General features: G+C 45.8%; 2 protein-coding genes across 5 annotated transcripts in view; one reads left to right on the top strand and one right to left on the bottom strand.

Annotated features, from left to right (window-relative positions):
• LOC310766010 (uncharacterized protein) overlaps positions 1 to 24,333 on the top strand; it is a 776,685-nt gene that overhangs the window by 588,416 nt on the left and 163,936 nt on the right. The window lies entirely within an intron of this gene.
• Positions 1 to 24,333, bottom strand: part of KIF26A (kinesin family member 26A) — a 159,059-nt gene that overhangs the window by 73,107 nt on the left and 61,619 nt on the right. For all 3 annotated transcript variants that reach the window (XM_083609131.1, XM_083609132.1, XM_083609133.1), the window contains one exon: positions 15,971 to 16,486. In XM_083609131.1, the coding sequence (XP_083465257.1) occupies positions 15,971 to 16,486 (516 nt within the window). The remainder of the gene's footprint in view (positions 1 to 15,970; positions 16,487 to 24,333) is intronic.

The following is a 24,333-nucleotide window of genomic DNA, read 5'->3' as shown; positions in this document are numbered from 1 at the left end:
GACAAAGAAGCACATAAACTGTTTTTGGAAAACCAAATAATTTTAATTTTACTTTCTGAAAATGTCAGGTAATTCTAAAACAACAACAACAATAACAACAATATAACTGCAAGATATTGGCAATCGTTTTTAATTATTTCTGTGCATTTTTACACACAGTTTACTTACCAAGCAAAACTAAATCATGTTTAACCAAAATATGTTTTGAATTCCCAAGTCATGCTACAACTTTTTAGCACCCCTCATTTTTGGAATTTGAAGGTTGAAAAATTAAACACGCTCTAAATTCAGGCACAGTGCGGGCCATCTGTCCAGATATTCACATGTTAACACCATCATCTGTAAGCCTATACAAAAGTGGTTGCTCACATGTAGGTTTCGCCACTACATACAAGCACGTTGTTGTTGTTTAGTCGTTTAGTCGTGTCCAACTCTTTGTGACCCCATGGACCAGAGCACGCCAGGCACTTCTGTCTTCCACTGTCTCCCGCAGTTTGGTCAGACTCATGTTTGTAGCTTCGAGAACACTGTCCAACCATCACATACAAGCATACTAATACATGAACGACAAGCCATGTGACTGCTGCCAGAGGATCCCCTACTCACCAGTAATTACATAATGCCCCCTTCAGGCAAGTAATGAGTATAAAGGGGGCTTTGCATCCACACAGAACCTTCTCAGCTAAAGGCCAATTCACACCATATTCTCTTGTCCCACAGTCATTTCTGGCTAAACAGGTGCACCAGGTTTTTGAAACATTGCCAAAAAACCCTACGAAACCTGTTTGCCATATGCAATAGTAGGGCAGAAATGCTTCTCATATGATCTTTCTCTAGCCTCATAAGATATTGGCCTGAGGAAGTAGCCCAGTCATTTGGCACCACCAATTGATAAAAGTCCTACACACATTACTGCATTAGTGTGTGCAAAGCAAATCTGAACGGTATTTTGCTCAATTGCAGAGAATGTGCTGTGCATGGAGAAGGCCAGAGCTTCAGTCCTTGGCATTAATAAAAGTAGACAAGGGGAAAAGTTGTTTAAAGCACCTTAGAAAGTCACTGCCAGTCGCAGCAGACAATAGTCACGGACCTCGTAAGTCAGACAACATGAAGTAACTTATTTCATTTTGCAAACCTTCAAAGGGGCCTGTTGACCTCCAGTGTCAACAGATATACCTTCATCACCCGAAAATATGTACAGGCCCATGCAACAATGCCCAAGCATCCGCCAAGAACAAAACCTAGTTCTACAAGCCTGGTTTGTATCAACAGAAGGGGTTTTTGCAAGAGTGTGTGCATTGATTGCTGAAAAAGGAGGGGAAATGGTTTCGGGCTTGCCAAGATAAATTAATTAGCGAAATAACACATCTACAGATGATCCATATCACTCCACTAAATCTTTAATTACTCAATTAACACCCTCAGAGTCAGAGGTTAAACAAGTTTTGCCATGTGCTGACAAGAGTGAGGGCGAAATTAAATACGACACCCCCTGCCCCAGAGTTGAAGAATCCTCTCCAACGGTTTTGTAACAGCATGATAAGACTGCGGATCCCTGGTTGCAGGCACATGGTGACTGTCAAGTCTCCCTGGGACATGACTGCAGGGTAGCAGTAAAGGAATGATAAAATGCAGGCCTGTGTGCATCCTGAAAACCTTGTTCAAATCTCATATCAGCAGTAAGCTCAACAACTTTGGCTCCCCCAAAAAAGCTCAACTACTCTGGTCAATTCTATGGGTAGATCACTGCCAGTTTTTTTATAGTGTGAGTAGATCGCAGTCTGCTGGAAGCAACCAAAAAGTGGAGGATGGATCTAAATTTATTCGTGGCGTGGAGAAAATGGGCAAAGAGAAGCCCTTCCTTTCTCTCTGTTCAGGACAGACAAGAGAAAGAATTTCACACAGCCCATGTGGCATGGAGGGCTAATGTTGGCGAAACACAAGCCAAAATCTGCCCTGCATGCATGGAGCAGTCATTCTCTTCTCACAACTCTTTTAAATAGAGGTTTCCCCCAGTCTGCATTGTATTTAGACGTCATATTGCTTGTGCGTTTGTTGCCCCGGGGCTCCTTGGGAAGGAGGGGCGGGATATAAATTTGAAATGAAAATAGTATGGAATTGGATTGCACAATTTGTAGTGATGGCCACCAACTTTGGTGACATTAAAAGGGTGTAAGGCAAATTCATGGTGGATGAGCCTAACAACAGCTACCAAGTGATGACGTCAGAGGCAGTATGCTTCTGAATCCCAGTCACTGAGGAACAACAATGGGGAGAGCGTTTGTCCTTGTGAGCCAGTATGGTGTAGTGGTTAACAGCGGTAGTCTCGTAATCTGGGGAACCGGGTTTGCGTCTCCTCTCCTCCACATGCAGCTGCTGGGTGACCTTGGGCCAGTCACACTTCTTTGAAGTCTCTCAGCCCCACTCACCTCACAGAGTGTTTGTTGTGGGGGAGGAAGGGAAAGGAGAATGTTAGCCGCTTTGAGACTCCTTCGGGAGGTGATAAAGCGGGATATCAAATCCAAACTCTTCTTCTTCTTCGTGTCCTGGGTACGGACTTCACATTGGCATATGGTTGATCACCATGTGGAAAACAGGCTGCTTGACCAGAAGAGTGTAATCCAGTAAGGTTCTCCTGATCTCCTCAAGACACACCGAGTTCTTCCAGGCCTGCCATCCCATCTCTCATGAGAAGATAATTGGAGTGGCCCACCTTAGAGGGTTGATTCATGGCTTAACTCACGATTAGAGTGCCATGAGATCTAACTACACCTCACATTCAATGTGTGATCACATTTAACCAATATGGGAAGATGTTGTTTTCTAGGCAGGGATGTAGGTGAACAGAATCAGGAGATTATTGCGCAGAGAAACAAGATTAATCCTTGTCCCACGCACACTGCCATTCTGAGGAGGTCCTGCATTTGGTGGGATCAGGAGTGGGGAAGTGGGAACTAGCAAACTTGGCCCCAGAACAAGGGAAACCAATACTGACGTGTCCCACCCCATGTCTCACTGCAGGAAGCAGCAGAAAAGATGTGGAATGAAACCGCCGTTGGGGTTTCCTTGTATCTTTGGCACTTACAACATGTCAATCAATGTAATATTCAGGCATCACTCATGATGGTAAGGCTTAAAGCAATATACAACGATGCACTTGGGTGTTAGTTGTTCAGAAGCTGATGACAGGTGCCTTTGTGATTGGCAGAAAGCAATCTAGCAGGAATTAATGCCAGGAAACCCCATCTCATTTTCCACAAGCCCATCTGGCTACTTCTTGCTGAAACTTGGCTGCTTTACTCTTCCAGAGAAGAAGCCCAACCAAGGACCGTGCTCTAAACCAGCCTTCCCCAACCTGATGCCCTTCAGATGTCATTGGACTCCAACTCCCATCAGCCTCAACCAGCAATGCTAATGGTCAGGGACAGTAGAAATTGTAGTCCGGCGGCCTAAGGTTGAAGAACACTCCCCTGAGGCTGAATACTGCAGGAGAAAAATGATAATGTGAGCAAGCTATCGTTCAGGAAACTAGTCCACCATGACTGATCATCTCATTGGGAATCCAAACATGGCTAGCCCTACCACTAGGCAGAGTGAGGAGACCATCTCACATAAGCAAATGTGGGGAAAGGGCCACAGGGCCCTCACACCCAGCTGTGCCTCATGAGCCCCTGGCCCACACCCTTCTACTGGAGGGCAGTTGTGTGTGTCACAGAGCCTGCCCTACATCCCTCTAAGCTAGCCTGTGGTACATTGGATTGCTGGGTCAAGGTGGTTGCCTGCTACCTTCTACCGGGCAATAATGAGAATGGGCTTGCTGATCTAAACAACTGGAAGCCATTCCATGTGCTGACCACACACCACTGCTACCTTATTTTCATTGGCCGGCTACATCTTATACAGCCCGTAAACAAATGTCGTCTAGATGGTGCACAATTATTATTTTTAAAATACCCCAGTAAAATGGAAAAATGTGGACATTGTCCTGTTCCAGTGTTAAATTAAGATTCAACTGTCAGGCCAGCTGATTTCTGTACATGACATGGCAAAAAGGGAGGGAGAATCTTGCCTTTTGCCCAGTGAGCAAAATGTCTTGGGTTGTCCTTGATCAGTTTCCAAGGAATCCCTGGATTCTTTCAAAGAGTCTGAAAAGAGTCATCATAGCACTGAATCTACTCTGCAAGTCCGGAATAAGCAGTGTGGAAAGAAGCCCAACGGTTTACATTTTCATAGATTTTCTTTAATCCAGTTCCGACTAGCGCCCTGGCATACAAATCTGAAGAGCTTTTGTTTACTTAAGCTAATATAGCACCCCACAGCCGCAGCTAATTGAACAAGTTTGCATCCTCACAGAAACGACGGCGTGCGCATGAAACGGGAATAAATGGCATCACCTCAACATATTTCACCTTAAAGCTCTTATGACCTACCACCATTAATGGGAACAAATGTGACGTAAATCAGACTCCCTATGGGTAATTCCAGAGGCTGTAAAACCTCCTTCCCTGCTAGCGTGAGACACGCATACGCACTTGGCCAAGGAATAGTCTTCCCTGGCAGACCGAGAAGAGCGTCATAAAAAGTATGCCAAGCGCACAGCCTATGCCGTTTTGTGGGGAAACATTTCCCAGCATAAACTTTTTACTGCTCCTTGACAATGTTTCCATCGGGGCTCATTATAAAATAGCGTAAGAGGCACTTTATGACTAAAATTCACTTCTGTAGTTGTTTTAGTACCTGCAGCTGTGGCCCAGTAACAAGAAAACTGTCTTTGCTGTCTGTGCCTAAACATGCACCTCTCAGACTTTTATGTATACGATGCGCCCCGGGTGAATAAAACCCACAGAGCAATCCCACAGAAGCCATCTCTCCAAACAGAGTTCTGCACTTTTATTATTATTTCTACACTGCAAGTGTTTTAAAAAATATCATTCGCACTACTACTATATGTGCCTCTTGAAGATTCAGGCTGTTGGCCCATTTAGCTCAGGATTATCCACAGCAGTTTTCTTCAACCTTGGGGCTCCAGAAAAACCCTGTTGGACTACAACTCCCATCATCCCTGACCACTAGCTAAGCCGGCCAATTAGGTTACAAGAAAGGAGATTCTGACTAAACTTCAGGAAGCACTTCCTTCCTTGGAGGCTTCTAAGCAGAGGCCCATGGACTGCAAGAAGATCAAACCTCTCCATTCTTAAGGAAATTAGCCCTGAGTGCTCACTGGAAGGACAGATCCTGAAGCTGAGGCTCCAATACTTTGGCCACCTCATGAGAAGAGAAGACTCCCTGGAAAAGACCCTGATGTTGGGAAAGATGGAGGGCACAAGGAGAAGGGGACAACAGAGGACAAGATGGTTGGACAGCATTCTCGAGGCTACCAGCATGAGTTTGACCAAACTGTGGGAGGCAGTGGAAGACAGAAGTGCCTGGCGTGCTCTGGTCCAGGGGGTCACGAAGAGTCAGACACAACTAAACAACAACAACAAGCAGAGGTTGCATGGCCATCTGTCATGGATGCTTTAGCTGAGATTCCTGCATTGCAGGGGATTGGTCTAGATCAGGGGTCAGCAAACTTTTTCAGCAGGGGGCCATCCACTGTTCCTCAGACCTTGTGGGGGGCCGGACTATTTTTTTGGGGGGGGGGATGAACGAATTCCTATGCCCCGCAAATAACCCAGAGATGCATTTTAAACAAAAGCACACAATCTACTCATGTAAAAACACCACGCAGGCCCCACAAATAACCCAGAGTTGCATTTTAAATAAAAGCACACATTCTACTCATGTAAAAACACGCTGATTTCTGAACCGTCCGCAAGCCGGATTGAGAAGGCGATTGGGCCGCATCTGGTCCCTGGGCCTTAGTTTGCCTACCCATGGTCTAGATCAGGTATGTCCAACAGGTCAATTGCGATCCACTGGTAGATCCCCGGCAGGTTTTGGTAGATCGCGGTCGATCGCTGGTTCCCTTTCCTCAGTGGTGGTAAAACAGAATCGGTCCCTGCCCCCTCACCCCGCCCTCCATTGTTGCACGATCTCCAGAATGGAAGACGGAGCTTTTGCAGTGAGGCTGGTTGTTTCCTTGGCAATCTTTTAGTGAGCGACCTTTCCCCTTAAAAAAGCTCAGCAACCTTTCCTTGAACCCCTAAAAAAATGGAACTTTCCTCCCTAAAAAAAGCTCAGCAACTTTGACCTGAACCCCCCCCCCCCAAAATAAAAGGGTAGATCACTGTCAGTTTTTTATTCTGTGAGTAGATTGCAGTCTCTTAGCAGCTGGCCATCTAGATGACACTCTGGGTACCTTCTAACTCTACAATTCTATGACTAGCTCAGTCGGTAGAGCATGAGACGGTTAATCTCAGGGACATGGGTTAGAGCCCCATGTTGGGCAAAGGATTATTGCATGGCAGGGGGTTGGACTAGATGACTCTTGTGGTCCCTTCCAACTCTACAATTCTTTTATTCTATGGCTGGGGGTGATAAGAGTTCCAGTCCTACAGCATCTGGGGACACGAGATTAAGGAACACTAATTGGCAGCAGCTCTCCTCCAGGGTTTCAAGACAGAAGCCTCTCCCAGCTCTACCTGGAGGGGCTGAATCAGGGGGCTTTTCTAAGCAAAACATGTCCCGCATCATATGCTGCTCACAACCTGGCTAGGTGAAAGCCAAGCTAAGCTTTCTGGCTCTTTTAGAACTGCTGAAAATGCCTCAGAGAAAGCTGGAGAAGATCTCGGGCAGGCAACACAGGAAAGCAGGAGTCTCTGGTTCCCTTTCTCCTAGCTGCTTGTTCTCGTCTTGTCTCTCCTTTGGGGAGACAGGGAAGAGCAGAGACAATTAGTTGCTAAATGAGGAGGCGGGCAAGGATGCATAAGGAAGGATGCAGGCAAGAGCTTCGGTTCCCCTGTGCATCTGCCTACCATCCAATTGGGAATTATCTTTTTAGAGTATCTATTACTTTTGGATGAGGCGGCATTCTGCCCAGTGGGCAGGCAGAAAGGGACAGAGATTTTGTTGTTTAGTTATTCAGTATCCGACTCTTCGTGACCCCATGGACCAGAGCACGCCAGGCACTCCTGTCTTTCACTGCCTCCCGCAGTTTGGTCAAACTCATGCTGGTAGCTTCAAGAACACTGTCCAACCATCTCATCCTCTGTCGTCCCCTTCTCCTTGTGCCCTCTATCTTTCCCAACATCAGGGTCTTTTCCAGGGATAGGGATGCCAATATGAGATACCCATGCATTAACATGGGGGAGTTGTTGTTGTTGTTGTTGATGATGATGATGATGATATTGTGTATTTTGTGGTTGTATTTTTGTGCAATGAACTGCCCCGAGATCTTAGAATGAAGGGTGGCATGCATGTTTAATAAACAACAACAAAGCTTATTTATTTACATGTATTTATTCCATTTATTAATCACTTCCTGTAATGCATTCAAACTGATTTAACCATCATTTCAGGTCCAATTCTATCCGAAGCATTTATGCTGGAGTAATATAACCTGCTATAATTGCTTTTTTTTTTTTAGGGGGGGTGTTGGGGGGGGGAAGAAACCTTGCCTGACCTCTATTTACTGACACACATTAGAAATACACATTCAGCTTTTGTTGAGCTGAGACGGTGCTCCTTCAGCCAGTTGCTCAATATGCTTCCACAAACCCACTTTGATCAAAATGAATCACTTATCCGAGGCAGACAAAAATACACAGCCGCCAGTTTTGTCGCCGCTTTTGTCGTTTAACTCTACTTACTGATAAAGGAGGAGGGGTGGGGTGGACAATGCAAACACCTGCAAGGTTGTGAGGAAGAGCCATTTGCTTTCGGCTCACTTTCATTGCATCACCAACCTCCTCATTACAGTTCAAAATTCAAGCTGTTCAATACTTGCTCAAGTTATCTTACCAGATGTAACCGGATACATATGTTGGCCAAGATCCAGAGAAGGAACAAGCCCAACATCTGCAAGCACGTTCAGATGTGTCTGTGAGCTGCACTCTCAGGACCTCCCAAACTGCAGAATATCCCAAACTGCTTTCTGCACTGCTCTAAACTCAAAAAGGAATTTCAGGATTTTGTATTCGTGGTTTTTAAATGACAGGGGGGGGGAGAGAAATCTAGGATCGTGTTAATTTGCCATGATCAGAGAATCATAAAATCATAGATTTGTAGAGTCGGGCTGAAAGATATTCTCCACTCCTGCTCTAGAAATATAAAGTAATCCTTTCCATTGGGAATTTTTTTTACAAGTAAGCAGTAGCTCTGGATTTATTTCTCTGAAGCCATCTCAATCTTAAATCTTGCAAGTGCTACTTAAAAATTCTCAACAACCCCCCAATGATTGATCCTTGGTTACAGCAGGAAATGACCTCACCTTAGTCTCAAAAGTTCTATTTATATGCCCAATAATCTCATCATTGATTACTGTGACTGTATTCTAATTATAAATCCATTACCGCCTGAACAGTGAAATAAAATCAATAATACACATAAATGGGAGAAAGGGGTAACTAAAAGCCACACTCAATTGCCATTGCATCCCACTGTACTAGTTTATACACTTTTTGCCATCAAACAATGCTACATCATTTAGCAGCAGCGCAATAAATCTCTTCCAATTAGCACAGCCGAGCCGTTCGTCAGTTTTGCAATAAATTCCTTCAAAAAGAATGATTACAAAAAATGCTGGAAAAGTCTATGAAGCCCTCAAGTATGATCTGTGCAGCCTCTTCCACAAGTTGGGTTGTCACAACTAGCCAAGCATCCCGTATCCAGGAAACTCTTGTGTGTTGGTAATACGCAGAAAATATATTTATTGGAACTTGAATAAAAGAGCAGTGAAATTTAGCAGCACACTCAGTCTTGCCTTAACTACCATGTTCTTTAAAACACACACACACACAGACACACTGCTGCTGTATTCACCTTATTAGCTTAGCCTAATATACAGCCAGGGACGCGGGTGGTGCTGTGGGTAAAACCTCAGCGCCTAGGACTTGCCGATCGTCAGGTCGGCGGTTCGAATCCCCGTGGCGGGGTGCGCTCCCGTTGCTCGGTCCCAGCGCCTGCCAACCTAGCAGTTCGAAAGCACCCCCGGGTGCAAGTAGATAAATAGGGACCGCTTACTAGCGGGAAGGTAAACGGCGTTTCCGTGTGCTGCGCTGGCTCGCCAGATGCAGCTTGTCACGCTGGCCACGTGACCCGGAAGTGTCTGCGGACAGCGCTGGCCCCCGGCCTCTTAAGGGAGATGGGCGCACAACCCTAGAGTCGGACACGACTGGCCCGTACGGGAAGGGGTACCTTTACCTTTTACCTTAATACACAGCCATCAAATGGAAATAAGTGGCCTAAAAGTCTTTGAACCCTTGAAACAAGCCATGCACATTCATTCATTCATTCATTCGTTCATTCATTTATTATTGTTCACATACAAATTAAGCACAAATACTAAAGAGAAAGGAAGAAGAAGGGGGGGGGATACATCCACAATACATACCATACATACAATACCCAATGCCCCAAAAATTTGCACCCATGTGACTTCCCTCCACCAGTACTCGACATTCTTTATGCTTAAGTGTCATGTTAATTTTGCGTCTTTTAAATATTACTCTATAAATAATCAATTTAGTTATTTTGACTCCTTGTTTTCTTTGCAAACTTTGTCTATGCATATCAACATATTGTCTTTGGAACAGTGTTTTTTCATATACTCTTCCAAAACACTGCCATTCTAATCTTAATTTCTGGTTTGTCTGGTGTCTTATGGCTGCCGTTAACTTCGCCAATTCTATAAGGGAGCCAGTGTGGTGTAGTGGTTAAGAGCGGTAGTCTCGTAATCTGGGGAACCGGGTTCGCGTCTCCTCTCCTCCACATGCAGCTGCTGGGTGACCTTGGGCTAGTCACACTTCTCTGAAGTCTCTCAGCCCCACTCACCTCACAGAGTGTTTGTTGTGGGGGAGGAAGGGAAAGGAGAATGTTAGCCGCTTTGAGACTCCTTAAAGGGAGTGAAAGGCGGGATATCAAATCCAAACTCTTCTTCTCTTCTATAAAATCACATATTCTACTTATCCAATCTTCCTTTGTTGGGGCAGTATCCCCTTTCCAATTTTTAGCCTGAAGTAGTCTGGCTGCAGCTGTAGCATACAGAAATAGCCTTTTCTTATCCTGAGGGATGTCCTTTCCTAGGATCCCTAATAAGTACGCCTCTGGTTTCTTTTCTATAGAGGTTTTAAACATCTTTTTAGGCTCCTCGTGGATACATCCCCAGAAACTCTTTAATTTTCTCGCAGCCCCACCATACGCAAGCCATGCACATTTTTAGTACCATGACTGCCTGACGCAAGGGCCTCATTCCATGTCCTCTCTTCTCTGAATATTCTCTCATGCGCACCTGGTGTGAAAGCCTGCCCATGATAGGAACAGGTGAAATCTAGGCCAACCATTTTTGGTATGATTACTGGTGCTTGTTGGCTCAACTGGCTGCCACAGCTAGTTTGGGCATGTCCCTTTACGAGAGACTGTAATAATACCCACTTGGCCTGCAGGTGAGAAAAGATCAAATGGAGGGGGTTGTTTGTTTGGGAGGGTTTTTCGTTGGCAGGATGCCTGGGATAAAGAAGTTTTCAGGACATTCACCCTCCTTATTGTACTGGGAAAGAGGAAACCAAGTCAAGTCTTTCTCGAAAAGGGCCGTCCTTGCTACATGCTTCCTAACCAATCTGACAAATGGTCAAATGTACCTAATTTAAATGAATTCTGCACTTTTCTAACAGTATGGGCCGAACCAGAGAATTCCATGGAGAAGAGAGGCTATGCCGAGCAGGAAGGAACCAGATTATGACTTCCCATCCACCTTTAAGTGTCCCTGGCCCACCTCAGGCCTGTCCAATGTCCATGGATAGGGGTAATGTTTGTGTTTTTCAAACCAGGGTTCCATAGAACCTCTGGGTTCCGCCAACAGAGGTTCCCCAAAATTTTACAAACTCCTGCTTCAGACACTTCACTTTGCACTCCTTCCACCCAATGATCTTGAGAACTATTGCAAGTTCTAATTATTAACTAGTACAAATTCTAGTGGGTGGGACGCGGGTGGCGCTGTGGTCTAAACTACAGAGCCTAGGGCTTGCTGATTAGAAGGTCGGCAGTTCGAATCCCTGCAATGGGGTGAGCTCCCGTTGCTCGGTCCCTGCTCCTGCCAACCTAGCAGTTCGAAAGCACATTGATGTACAAGTAGATAAATAGGTACCGCTCCAGTGGGAAGGTAAATGGCATTTCCATGTGCTGCTCTGGTTCGCCAGAAGCGGCTTAGTCATGCTGGCCACATGACCCAGAAGCTGTATGCCGGCTCCCTCAGCCAATAAAGCAAGATGAGCGCCGCAACCCCAGAGTTGGTCACAACTGGACCTAATGGTCAGGGGTCCCTTTACCTTTACCTTACAAATTCTCTATCCTTGAATTTTTCCGTTAAATCATACAGAACAATATCTATCTCAGTTCTGTGTTGGACAGTTATGTATGTATCCGACTGCAGCATTCACGCACAAGAGAGATTTCAGTTGAGGTTCTGCGGGATATCAGGACATATTACATTTACTTTCTCTGCTCTGTGAAACATGAATCATACTGGAGGTAGAGACATGTCTTCTCCTTTCATTACTTCATTTCCATACGGCAGTGTACATATTTTCATTACTTCTTTGTCCCCGCAGGGCCTTTCTGTAACCCAAATCCTACCAGCAAAGTCTATTAGCTAACTTGCTGACTAGGTAAACATCAGCTGAGCAGTACAGCAACCTTGCCTTGCCTCAGTGTTTCTTGAAAAGTTGTTAGTCCCTTATTTATTGCCACAGCTTCCTCTTTGGTTCAAAGTTTGCCGTATTTGTTGTAAGGGATTCTGGTTCTCCATAACACTATCGTCTCATCTCATCTTACCGTCAACACGACTAACAGGGACCACATTCTACTCTATCACCATTAACAGCTACCCTGAGGCTACAGATCCCGGAGCCTGCATGGGTACTCAATCCATCTGATTACCCAAGTATCTGCTGGATATGATTAACCATTCCTGAGGCCCCTCAGCACAGAATACAGCAACAGGAAAGCAGCAAGCACAGTGCACCAGTAAGATAAGAATTGGGTTTAAGTGAACAAAGAGCTATATGAGTTTGCTCTCTCCAACAGAGTGCATGGAGAAGCTTTTTTGGGAGTGGAAAAACACACCCCATAATGTAGTGATCAAGATCACTGGATCAAGGCAGCAGACTATCATATTCAAATACTCAAGAGGCACGAAACTATTTTCAATCCCAATACTATTATTTTTATTAGATGCTTTCAAATCATACAGCTTTTTTCAATAGGCTATATATAACAGTGCACCATTAAAAAAAACCTGCATAAATGCTTAAAAGGAGGGGGGAGTTACCCCAGTAACTTAAAGCTAAAGGTAAAGGGACCCCTGACCATTAGGTCCAGTCGTGGCCGACTCTGGGGTTGCGGTGCTCATCTCGCTTTATTGGCCGAGGGAGCCAGCGTACAGTTTCTGGGTCATGTGGCCAGCATGACTAAGCCGCTTCTGGCAAACCAGAGCAGCACACGGAAACATGAGCATAATGCAACCCGCATCTGCGTGTGCGCAGGTTGCAATTTGCCGCTTCTGCGTATGCGCGTGGCATCATTTTGAGCGTCTGCGCATGCGCGAGCAGCGAAACCCGGAAGTAACCCTTTCCGGGTCGCCGCGGGATGCAACCTGAAAACGCTCAACCTGAAGCAAACGCAACACGAGGTATGACTGTACATGCTTTATTGTGATTGGTTTTAAATTGTATTTCAAGTATTTAGAAAACATTTAATTGCCCTTTGCAAACCTGCCCTGCCATTACGTTCCTTGGTAGAGGACTGTCAATATGGCAATGAGCATTCATCCTAATTTGTTTGTGGGGGTGTTTATGTATCTTAGGGTTACCATCTCTTGAAGAGCAAAAATTAGGACAGTCTGAGCCGCTGCCAGCCCAAGCTGAGGAAAGGGGCATGTTGGCCCCCCAAAAGAGGAGATGTGCAGGTTTTCCCGGACATATGGCAAACCTAATATTTTCCTGTCAGTTATTCATGCATCCCACACGTCTGAATCCATCTCCCCTCCACTCTCCAAACCACAAGAAGTAGTCTAGCTCTTCTTTAGAGTGGGTTTGTTCTGCTAGGGCAGTAGAACCCCTTTAATCCACTTCAACTGTGCAAACCTAAAGTCCCAACATGCACTTGAATCCCTCCTGTGAAATTATGTCAGTGTGGAGACTCCCTGAACCCCTTTTGGGATAAGCACAGGGATACTCAGGCACCCTAAGTTTCCATGCAGAAAGCCATGCAGCCCGTTTTCACTAAGACCCCTTAGAGCAGGCATATCCAAAGTCCGTTTTGAGGGCCTAATCCGGCCCGTAGGTCGATTTAATCCGCCCCCCGTAGCAGTATATGTCCTAGGGTAAAATCCTTTTTAAAAGCCCAAGAACTTTGGGCACCCCTGCCTTAGAGCACACCATTACTTTTGTTTTGGCACATATTGCATGAAAAAGCCATCTGCAAACCATGCTCCGTTTACTATGAAGATTTTACTGCCCTCGCGACAGTCACTTTATCCATTCTCTTTTCCGTTGCATTTAAATACAGTTACCTGGGAATATACAAATGAACTCTCCCCCCCCCCCATTTGCGCGTTTCCAGTAGGCTCAGAGATTAATATCTATATCTATTAGAATCCCAACCAAAGCCCAACTCAGGTAATTACATTTTTTTTTAATTTTAAAAAAATCCTGCACTTTTAATTCAATATTTTCCTAGAGTTTAGTGAAGCCATTCAGTTTCGAAACAGCTGTCACACTTCATGCGAGGATTATCTCTAAACCATGTACAGTTTGTATTCCAGTTTGTTAACTTTGGGGTGAATAAAAAGCTATTACGAAAAAGTAGCATTCATAATTACACTCTTCAGTGGACAAAGAAAATGCACTGGTTCTAGACGGTAATTATTTACACAGGCGTCAAGGGGGATTACCAGGCTACCTTTATGACAAGTTCAGAGCCTGATCACATAAAGTGGAACTGCTACAGAGGGATAGTTTTACTTCAATACTCTGACAGCTCAAAAGCAGTAAAATTGGACAAAAGGCAGCTTAAACTCCCAACCCCCTTTTAAAGCAGTCTTCCTCAGCTTCGTGCCTCTTAAGATGTTTTGGACTACAGTTCCCATCAGGAATTGGGACTGATGGGAATTGTAGTCCAAAACTTCTAGACGGCACCAGCTGGAGAAGACCACTTTAAAGCATTCTCTTGAACACTTCTAATACCAAACACGGTCACTGGTGCAAAACTAACACAGGGACAAAGAAATACTACAGCCAGTTATATAAACACGGAATTTCAGGCCAATCCTAACCATATTTTCTTAATAATAATAATAATAATAATAATATTTATTATTTGTACCCTGCCCATCTGGCTGGACTTCCCCAGCCACTCTGGGCGGCTTCCAACAAAGATTGAAAATACATTAAAATGTCATACATTAAAAACTTCCCTTCAGATGTCTTCTAAATGTCAGGTAGTTGTTTATCTCTTTGACATCTGATGGGAAGGCGTTCCACAGGGTGGGCGCCACTACCAAGAAGGCCCTCTGCCTGGTTCCCTGTAACTTGGCTTCTCGCAGTGAGGGAACCACCAAAAGGCCCTCATCGCTGGGCCTCAGTGTCCGAGCAGAACGATGGAGGTGGAGACGCTCCTTCAGGTATACTGGGCCGAGGCCATTTAGGACTTTCAAGGTCAGCACCAACACTTTGAATTGTGCTCGGAAACGGGAGCCAATGTAGGTCTTTCAGGACCAGTGTTATATGGTCTCGGCAGCTGCCCCCAGTCACCAATCTAGCTGCCGCATTCTGGATTAGTTGTAGTTTCCGGGTCACCTTCAAAGGTAGCCCCACCTAGAGCGCATTGCAGTAGTCCAAGCGAGAGACAACCAGAGCATGCACCACTCTGGTGAAACAGTCTGCGGGCAGGTAGGGTCTCAGCCTGCGTACCAGATGGAGCTGGTAGACAGCTGCCCTGGACACAGAGTTAACCTGTGCCTCCATGGACAGCTGTGAGTCCAAAATGACTCCCAGGCTGCACACCTGGTCCTTCAGGGGCACAGTTACCCCATTCAGGACCAGGGAGTCCTCCACACCAGCCCACCCCCTGTCCCCCAAGAACAGTACTTCTGTCTTTTGTCTTCTTAAAAGTAAGTCTCACGGATTCATGCCTATGTCAGCATGCCTACAGTTGCAGCCTTAGGGTGCAATTCTAAACATACTTCCTTGGTGCCAATAAAGAGTTGACATGGTCAACTGACTCTTCTGCATGATGGGGGAACAGGTGCATCGTCTTGCCTTACAGCATTTATCTAAAGCAACCTGCAATCGCAGGGCATTCTAAGAAGGCAGCACATTCACACAACTGTTCTTTCGCTTACCTTTTGAGAGGGAAGGATCAAGTGAATGGAGCCCTATTTAAGAGGACCTGTATCACATAGAATGCTGGAAAGGAGGCACTCCACCACGCAGAGGAATCAGCTGTCTGAATAATGTCTATAAAGACCTGCAGTGAAACATCCCCAATTTGACACTCATTGGTCCACCACTGTCTTAGACCTAACAGCCTGATTTGCTGGTGTTAGGGGTGTTGGGTGCTTCCCATTTGTTTCTAAATTTAAAAAGCCACTGCTCCACTCCTTCCTCCTGTTCTAAAACTACAGATAACATCCTCCCTGGGGCAGCACAAGCATCACACTGGCAGCAACATTCCAGGAAAGACCCATTCTGGGGCTAAAACGGGCCAGCCAGAGCTCTGGAATTAACCTGCGGAGGAGTTTTCTGAAACCCACCAAGCAGGAAGAAAACACACCCTTTCCGGAACATCAAAGGCCAAGTCGTCGGTTACTTACTAGGCAAGCTTGAGGGAGAAAGCTGTTCATCCTGGAAATACTCCACATCCCTTCAAGGTACTGCTGAGCCTGGATCGTCACCGAGCTCAACGCTCCGCTAAGGCCACCGGGAGCCACTGTCACTTGAACGCTAGAGTTTGGGAACCCGCCTGCCCCTTGCGGCCATCCAATTCCCTTCTTCCTCTCCGTCCCGGAGAAAAGGCTTGCCGTTTTGCCAGGCTGCCTGCCCACCTGCCCGGCCATAAGAGACACGTCCCTCTGAGAGGACACAGTGACCACGTTTTGGGAGGACAGCCTTGGCAACACAGCAGCCATTGCCGCGGCACTTTGTGTGGGGTCTGCTGCGTCTTGGCAGCTGGCCTGGTCGAGGTGGTGGATGACCTGGAGGGCTTCTTGCTTCAGCTGGTTCAGGTGGGCTCCACAGACATCACACCTGCTCTCCCCTTCACTCCTGGGTTTCTGTAAGTATTCAGGCACTTGAAGCTTGTCAAAAATTAAAGCTGATAAACGGGGGTCCTGAAAGAAAAGGAGAAGCAAAATAAGTCAAAGAGGCAAAGGAGGGAAAGGAGAGAAAGTCAAAACAAGCCTACAATAATGATGATGATGATGATGATGATGATTTATTTGTACCCCGCCCATCTGGCTGGGCTTCCCCAGCAACTCTGGGTGACTTCCAACAAAGATTAAAAATACATTAAAATGTCACACATTAAAAACTTCCCTGAACAGGGCTGCCTTCAGATGTCTTCTAAATGTCAGGTAGTTGTTTATCTCTTTGACATCTGATGGGAGGGCGTTCCACAGGGCAGGTGCCACTACCAAAAAGGCCCTCTACCTGGTTCCCTGTAGCTATGCAATCTAGACCCGTGATAAAGGACACAGGGTTGCACTGCATCAAACCAAGTTCATTTAGCCAAGTTTCAGGCTATTTGGCCATCTAACGCAGCCAGGTCCATTCTGGATGGCAGTGAATCACCAATCTTGCACATCACCTGTAACCTGATCCTTTCAAATGGAGATACAGCAAGGACTGAACCTGACATTTTCTGCACATGACACTGGTGCTCTTTCGTTGAACTGCGGTCCCTCTCCATAAAGCCAAGACAAAATCACTGCTCCACCTAGTTCAGTACTTTCTGCTCAGATTGGCAGAAAGCCAATCCAGCAGAGAACTTTCCCACCACTTGCCACCGTTTTAACGGGAGACCCTGGGGGTTCAGCCTGGGAATCTTTCTGCACTCAAAGAATGGATTCCGTCACCAAGCTATGACCCCCCTCCCCAAACATAAATTCCACTGAGAAAAGCACCAATTCACAAACGAGGTTGCCTGCTGCATCTATCAGTCTACATATGGGGCAAGTGGTTTTGCTGGTTTTCTGTGCCTGAAAGTAATCAGAGTATGCAATTATTTCCAGACATGGCAGAATCACCCATGTTCTGAGGAGGTGGCCGTTGTGCCTCTGCATGAGCAACTTTGGGCAGGCCTCCTGGCACTCATGTCCACCCTGCAGTCTTTCCACGTGAAATTTGTTGGCTGAACGAGATGAGCCTTTGGCTTAACTATGCTTCTTTTAATGTAGCTGTTAGTAGTTTGCGAACACGGCCTCATCTTCACCCATGATGGTCTGCATATGCATCAGGCTATCCACCCTCTTCAGCTCCCTGACGGACTCTCCATGGCTGATTAATACACCATAATAAACAGCGTTACTCTGCAATGCCCAGCGTGAAAATGATTATCAGACACTAAGAGCAGAACTTATGGTGCATTCAGTAACTGCTCATCTACTTACCTTTTTAATTAACTCTCCATTTAAAAAACAAAAAAAATAAAATCTAATATACACATCTCTTCTTCATGCTCAGAAACAACCTTGGGACTTCCATGCACCCCCCCCCCTCCAAACTAATATCACAACTCGTTTTCAGAGGCTCACAATGATATTCCAGCCATGAAAATTGGACCTTGGAGCATTAAAAAGAGATTATAGCATGACCTGATGGACGGTTTTCCTGTACTCTGTTATTGTTTCCTTCTTGCCGAAAGCAAGGAATCAGAAAGTAGTGGGTATGATGGCCATCCACAATTTCCACATCTCTTATCGGGGGACCAGAGCGGAAGATACACACTTTCAAAGAATCAAGCATGGGAGGAATGAGCAACCCCTACTCACGACAAATCACACTTTTGCCTGTGATAAACAGGTTCAGCAGGTTTTCCTACTGCCTAAAACAAACAAGCAAAAACCCTGTGAAGCCACGTTGACCAGAGGCAACAGTGAGGCAAAATATGTGAGCATACCTGCCGGAAACCACTTTCAATGCTTCTTTGAAAGTACTGTCTGTCTTCTAAATTTTCCAGTCACTTACGGAACCTGGGCGTTTCAGCTAATACATCTTTACGCTATAACTGCTCTTGATGAGAAACACAATTGAAGCCTGGAGCTACTTTCTGAGTTGCTAAGATATACACACACAGGTGCTGAATTAAAAGCATCACCTATTCTTTTCCCACCAAGTTTTCCTCCCTCATAATTTAATTCGTTTCAAGGCTCGGCAGGTTCCCCACATAACCTTGTGCCACCAAGCTGCTGGAGCCCCTCATTCGGAAACTCTCATTGCCTATCTCCTAAAACACGCAAAAGGCTCGCTTTCTCCAAACAGGACTATCGCAGGGATTAAAGCAAAAGATTAAATCCAGCTTGCTTGTAAATCTGCAGCTAACACTAATGCCCTGCAACAGACCCGGCCAACTTCAAGGGCTCACGTTGAGCTCTTTAGACAATTAAGGTTTTAAATGGAAAGATCAGAGCCCAGCTGATGGCTTGTGTATTTAATTCAAAGAAGGAGGGGGAGGGGTGCTTTAATTTCACCCGTTAGTAATGAGGGCAGACAAAGCAGATCACCTATTTGAATTAGGACTGTTTCTAAAGCACCCTCCCAAATTAGCTCCCCTCTCAAAACACACACACAGCCCCAAAGTCTTGCTGCTTTAATGACAAGCTGTGAATGCTCACCAGGAAGCAAATATCCCATTATAACCCACCTTTTCCAACTTTAATTAGGACATACATCTGAAGCTTCTCCTCCTTTTTACTGCCCTGCCACTGATACTTGGAATTACTCATTACCCTCTTATACTCAAGGATCATTTCTTGCAGTAAATGGGTGAGCACACTACTTGTAATTATCTCTTGAACCTGAAAAATGAAATTAGGTATACAGTGGTACCTCTGGTTGCGAAACGGATGCGTTCCAGAGCCCCGTTCGCAACCTGAAAGGAATGCAACCCGCGTCTGCCCAGGTCGCAATTCGCCGCTTCTGCGCATGACGTCATTTTGCGCGTCTGCACATGCGCGAGCGGCAAAGCCCGGAAGTAACCCTTTCCGGTACTTCCAGGTTGCCGCAGGATGCAACCTGAAAAGATGTAACCTGAACCGAACGTAACAAGAGGTATGACTGTACAGCCATGCATCTTGCCATTCACATGCTTGTGTGTCGGGTGGGTAGAGACTACCTGCAAGCAAGCGACTAAGTAGAAAACTATACCTGAGCCCCACCCGACACACACCTGCTCCTACTACCGCCAGCTCAGCCACAGCACCCGCTAGTTGCCAGCTCAAGTCCTCTAAGCTGAGCCTAACAGTTGCCATAGACTTGTATTTATGTTTCCTTTCATGGCAAGAACAGTGTAGTGCTATCGTGGCAATAAACACACGCGCGCACACCCTCTCTCTCTTGGTCACTGTCACATGCTCTTCAGTGCGTGCAGTTGTCACAGTGATGTGCTGTATATTGCCAACTAGAAGCGGCACCATAAGACTATGACAACTGCAAGCCCTGGTTTTAAAGGGCTGGGGCGTGAACCTAAGTTAATACAGTGGTACTTTGGTTTTGGAACAGCTTAGTTTATGAACAACTTGGAAACAGAACGCTGCAAACCCGGAAGTAGGTGTTCCGGTTTGTGAACTTTGCCTTGCAAGCTGAACACATTCTGCTTCCTGTTGAGTGTGTTCCGTTTGTAAATTGAGTCCCCCGCTGCTAATTAGAGGCTTCCAGTTGAGTCTGTCGGCTGTGGAGTCCTGAGCACCCACGCAACACAAAGGTGATATTTGGAACTTTTGCTAATTTTTTGCGGGGGTTTTTTTGTGCAGCTTTTTCGGTTTTTTGACTGTGACTTGTTTTGAAACAGACTTCTGGAAGGCATTAAGCTTGGGAACCAAGGTACCACTGTACAGCCAAGATGAGAAGGATAAAACATCAGCATGCAGTAATGTAACACAATTTGCATCACCTTTCGATAAGCTCTGTTTGGAGGTGATCATGAACTTCTTTGTATCTGACCAAGGAATTCGCAAGCATCCTTTTTCTGTCTTCTCAGGTCTTTCACAGACCGCAGTGAGCTGCTTCACTCAAGCTGGTGAGTATGCCCCCTATATTTAAAGCATGCAGCTTTCACCAAAGAATCCTGGGAGCTGTAGTTTGTTAAGGGTGCTTGGAAATGTAGCTCTCTGAGGGGTTAAACTACAAATATTACACGTTTTCCTGCACTACATGCTGGGGAAATCGCAATAGAAACATTAGCAATTTCCCCTAAACCATTATGACAAGAGTGGGAAATCACTGTTGCGGCTGTTTTAATCATTACTGAAATCACAAAGGAACAAAGGCATACATATCCTTAAAGCATCTAATCAAACAAAGAAGAAAAAGTAAACAAATCACACAAATACCCGTCAGAAAATAATCATGTTCTAATTCCAGAGCCTGTTCTAAATGTAGCGCTGCTGTTTACAGAGTTAGTCAAGAACGTCTGGTAATTCCAGAAGTGCTGGGGACCTGGGTCAAGTATGGATTATTCCGTATACTTGCGTATCTCACTAGGGTTGTAGCTTCTCGCTGCCCCCAGTATTTCAGCCTCTCCCCTCCACACACACCTTGTACAATGATTTATGGGTTCTACTGAGAGGCATGTTAATTATGGCTTCTCTCTCTCTGTGGCTGGAGACCCTGTTGCAGCGGGGAGGAGAGAGAGACTTTGAAGTTTCAGAGGAAGTTGCTTATGTTCAGGGCAGAGGAAACTCCCTCCCCTCCTCCAGCTCCCATCAGCCCTACCCAGTGGTCAGGGATGATGGGAGGTGTGGTTCAGCAACATCTGGAGGGCCACGTTATACACCCCTATGCTAAATGCTTAACCGTACATGAAAAGTCACCTTGTGTCTGGGAGAGGTGCAAATTCAGGGAAACCTGAAGAGGATGGCAATTCCAGGTGTATGGTACATCCACCGAACCAGCAGCAGCTCAACCGGACGCCTTCATCTTCCCCAGCTGCAACAAAACATGTCTCTCCCATCCATATTGGTCTCTACAGCAACAGCAGGCGTTGTAACTCTCCAACAGTCTTGACTTCGCCCAGGAAGGCATTCAACCACTTTTTAAAACCAACAGCCCTCCCAAAGTGGCGATAAAACAATGCCACCGAGATTGCAACACCAAAAACCACACACAAATTAGAGACAAGTAGCGTGCCGCAGAGAAGGCTACACCAGAAGCCTTCTCCGTGACAGCTAGTTATCTATGTGAAAAGGTTTCTTTATTTATTTTCATAGAGCAACATATGAATCCTCAGCTACAATCTGGAGTATTGCAGCCAAGAAATAAGATATACCACCTTTGTGGGATATAGACCCACTAGAACGACTTCTACCAACATCACTGCTGCCTTCCTATGATGATGGTGACACCAAAGGAGTATTATTAATTGGAGGGCCAGTAGGTATTAATGTTTAATGCAGGTATTAATGCGCAAGCAAGTAAACCTTTGGAGGGCTAAATTTTGATCACTGGGAGCTTCAACTCAATTCACAGCTCCACCAGCAGTTATCTCAGCAGGATTTCCTGCATCCATGTTGTCTTCCCACACCCTTGACAGATCAGTTTTCCCGCCAGAATTCACATTTATTTATTTACTTATAAGTTTTCTACCTGTCCTTTGAATCAAGTGATCCTCAACTTAGGATGAACAATAAGCCCCCAAATTCAACTTCTTTGGGCACCAGTATTGTGAAAGTGAGAGAACAAAATCTTCTCTCTGTCCTCTTTCTCTACCCCACGCATGATTTTATGCACTACAATCATGTTCCCTCTTACTTGACTGTCCCCCTCCCTCATTTTACACCTTCTCAAGGTGTTGAAAGAGCCCCTTATAAACAGCTCGGCTGGTTTCTGTAAACTATCAACAATAAAATAAGAATAACCAGCTCCCTGTAGCAAGGGGCCTACTCCCCATCTATTCCCCACACCCCACAGAGGCCCCAGCTGTGCGGTGAGATTACTTCTATTTTTTTCCACTTGGTGCAACAAAAACACCTGGCTAATGGATGGGCGTGACGGAAACACAAGTTACTGTTAGAAACATTAAATGTCACTTAAAACGTTAAGCCAGCCCTGTTAAAGGGGTTTTATTATCCTGTGACAATCCCCGCCCCAATCCACACACTTAATCTCCCTACCCCACAGCCCTAGTGAATCTTCACTTTAATAGCCTTCTTTCCATATAAAACATTATATGGAGGTTACCCCCTCTGGGGTTGCACAAGGAAGGCGCTGGAGTCTGCAACCAAATGCTGCCAAAGGTGCTGTGAGCCAAGAGGGGGGTAGGTCGGTGAAGAAGCTGTCCACAAAGGCTACCTTGCAGACAAAAGGGAGAGACAGACAAATGAGATCCAGTGGTTTTAAAGCAGGGGTTGGATGGCCATCTGGAAGGATGCTTTAGTTGAGATTCCTGCATTGCAGGGGGTTGGACAATGACCTTTGGGGTCCCTTCTAATTCTACAATTCTATGGCTTAAATCTATATATATATATTAAAAACCAGTAGAGTGGTACCTCGGGATGCGAACTGGATCCATTCCGGAGCCCCGTTCGCATCCCGAACAGAACATAAGATGCGACAGCGCATCTGCGCATGCGCAGGTCACGTTTCGCCGCTTCCGCGCATGCGTGTGACGTCATTTTGAGCGTCTGCGCATGCGCGAGCGGCGAAACCCGGAAGTAACGTGCTCTGTTACTTCCGGGTCGCTGCGGAGCGCAACCCGAAAGCGCTCAACCTGAAGCATATTTATCCCAAGGGAAGACTGTAATTGCAGCACTATGCACTCTTACTTGAAAGTGACCGACTCCTACAGACTGAAACTCAGTGGGATTTCGATTTCCTTCTTCCCGACTAAGCATACATAGCATTGTGAAGTTGCAGCCCTAAGCACGGCGGTAGTTACTTCTGAGACCCAAACTTAGGTCTCCAGCTGTTTTTGGACCACAGTTCCCATCATCCCTGACCACTGGTACTGCTAGCTAAGGAGAACTTGGACTTGTAGTCCCAACAACAGCTGGAGACCCATGTTTGGGGAAGCTTGACCTAGAACTTTTGAGATGCTGGATTTCTAATGAAGGACAGACAAAAGAAAGCACTTCTTCGCAGCACGTGGTTAAACTATGGAATTCTCCTCCCTGGGGAAGAAGTGATGGCCACTGACTCAGATGGCTTTAAAAAACGGATTAGACAAATTCAGGGAGGAAAAGGCTATCAGCGTCATGATGAACGTCAGCCTCCACTGTCAGAGACCAGTCGCTGCAGAGTGCTGTCGTTCTCAAGTCCTGCTTCTGGGTATCCTACAGGCATCTGGTTAGCCGTGTGAGAGCAAGATGCTAGGCTAGAAGAGCCATGGGCCTGATCCAGTAGGCTCTTCTTAACGTTATTATGAGTAAGCATGCCCAGGCTCAGGCTGCAGGACTTCAACATTATGCACATTGATTTGAGAGTGAACTTAGTGGGACTTACTCATGAGTAATCGAAGAGGCTGCAGGGGACTCTGTAGGGGCATTTTGACTGCTTTATACGACATATTCAATAGGCTGAGGACCATCTGTGTTTGCGCCATAATTCTGGTCTGCTGCTTCAAGATTATCTAATAGCATTTCCACACTATTGCAAATCTGGAGCTCATCATAAATGCAGGTCAAAATGCGCTTCAATGCACGCCCAGCCAACACCATTCGACACACGCCCACCTGAACTACAGACAGATGTGCTCTTCCTATAGATCTATAAATCTACCACCGAGCTACAGTTATTCCCTTTTGTGTCAGTGCTCAGAGAGGAAAAGGGAATCAATCATCCATATGATTGAACTGCAAAAATGTGCTACAATTCAGAGAGAAGTGTTGTTTCAGTCAGATTTAAATTAGGACATGGGTGGCTAAGTTGTTTCAATGACCCACACCTAGGGTGGAAGGAAAATGGAGTGAGGAGGTGTTAATCCAGAAAGGGGGAAAATCAAGCTCAGTGGTGGGCACTCAGTGGT

The sequence above is a fragment of the Podarcis filfolensis genome (assembly GCF_964270895.1).
Source record: "Podarcis filfolensis genome assembly, chromosome: 1".
NCBI classification, from domain to species: Eukaryota; Metazoa; Chordata; class Lepidosauria; order Squamata; family Lacertidae; genus Podarcis; species Podarcis filfolensis.
Note: the sequence above shows the minus strand (reverse complement) of the source record. Positions and strands in the feature narration are given on the sequence as shown.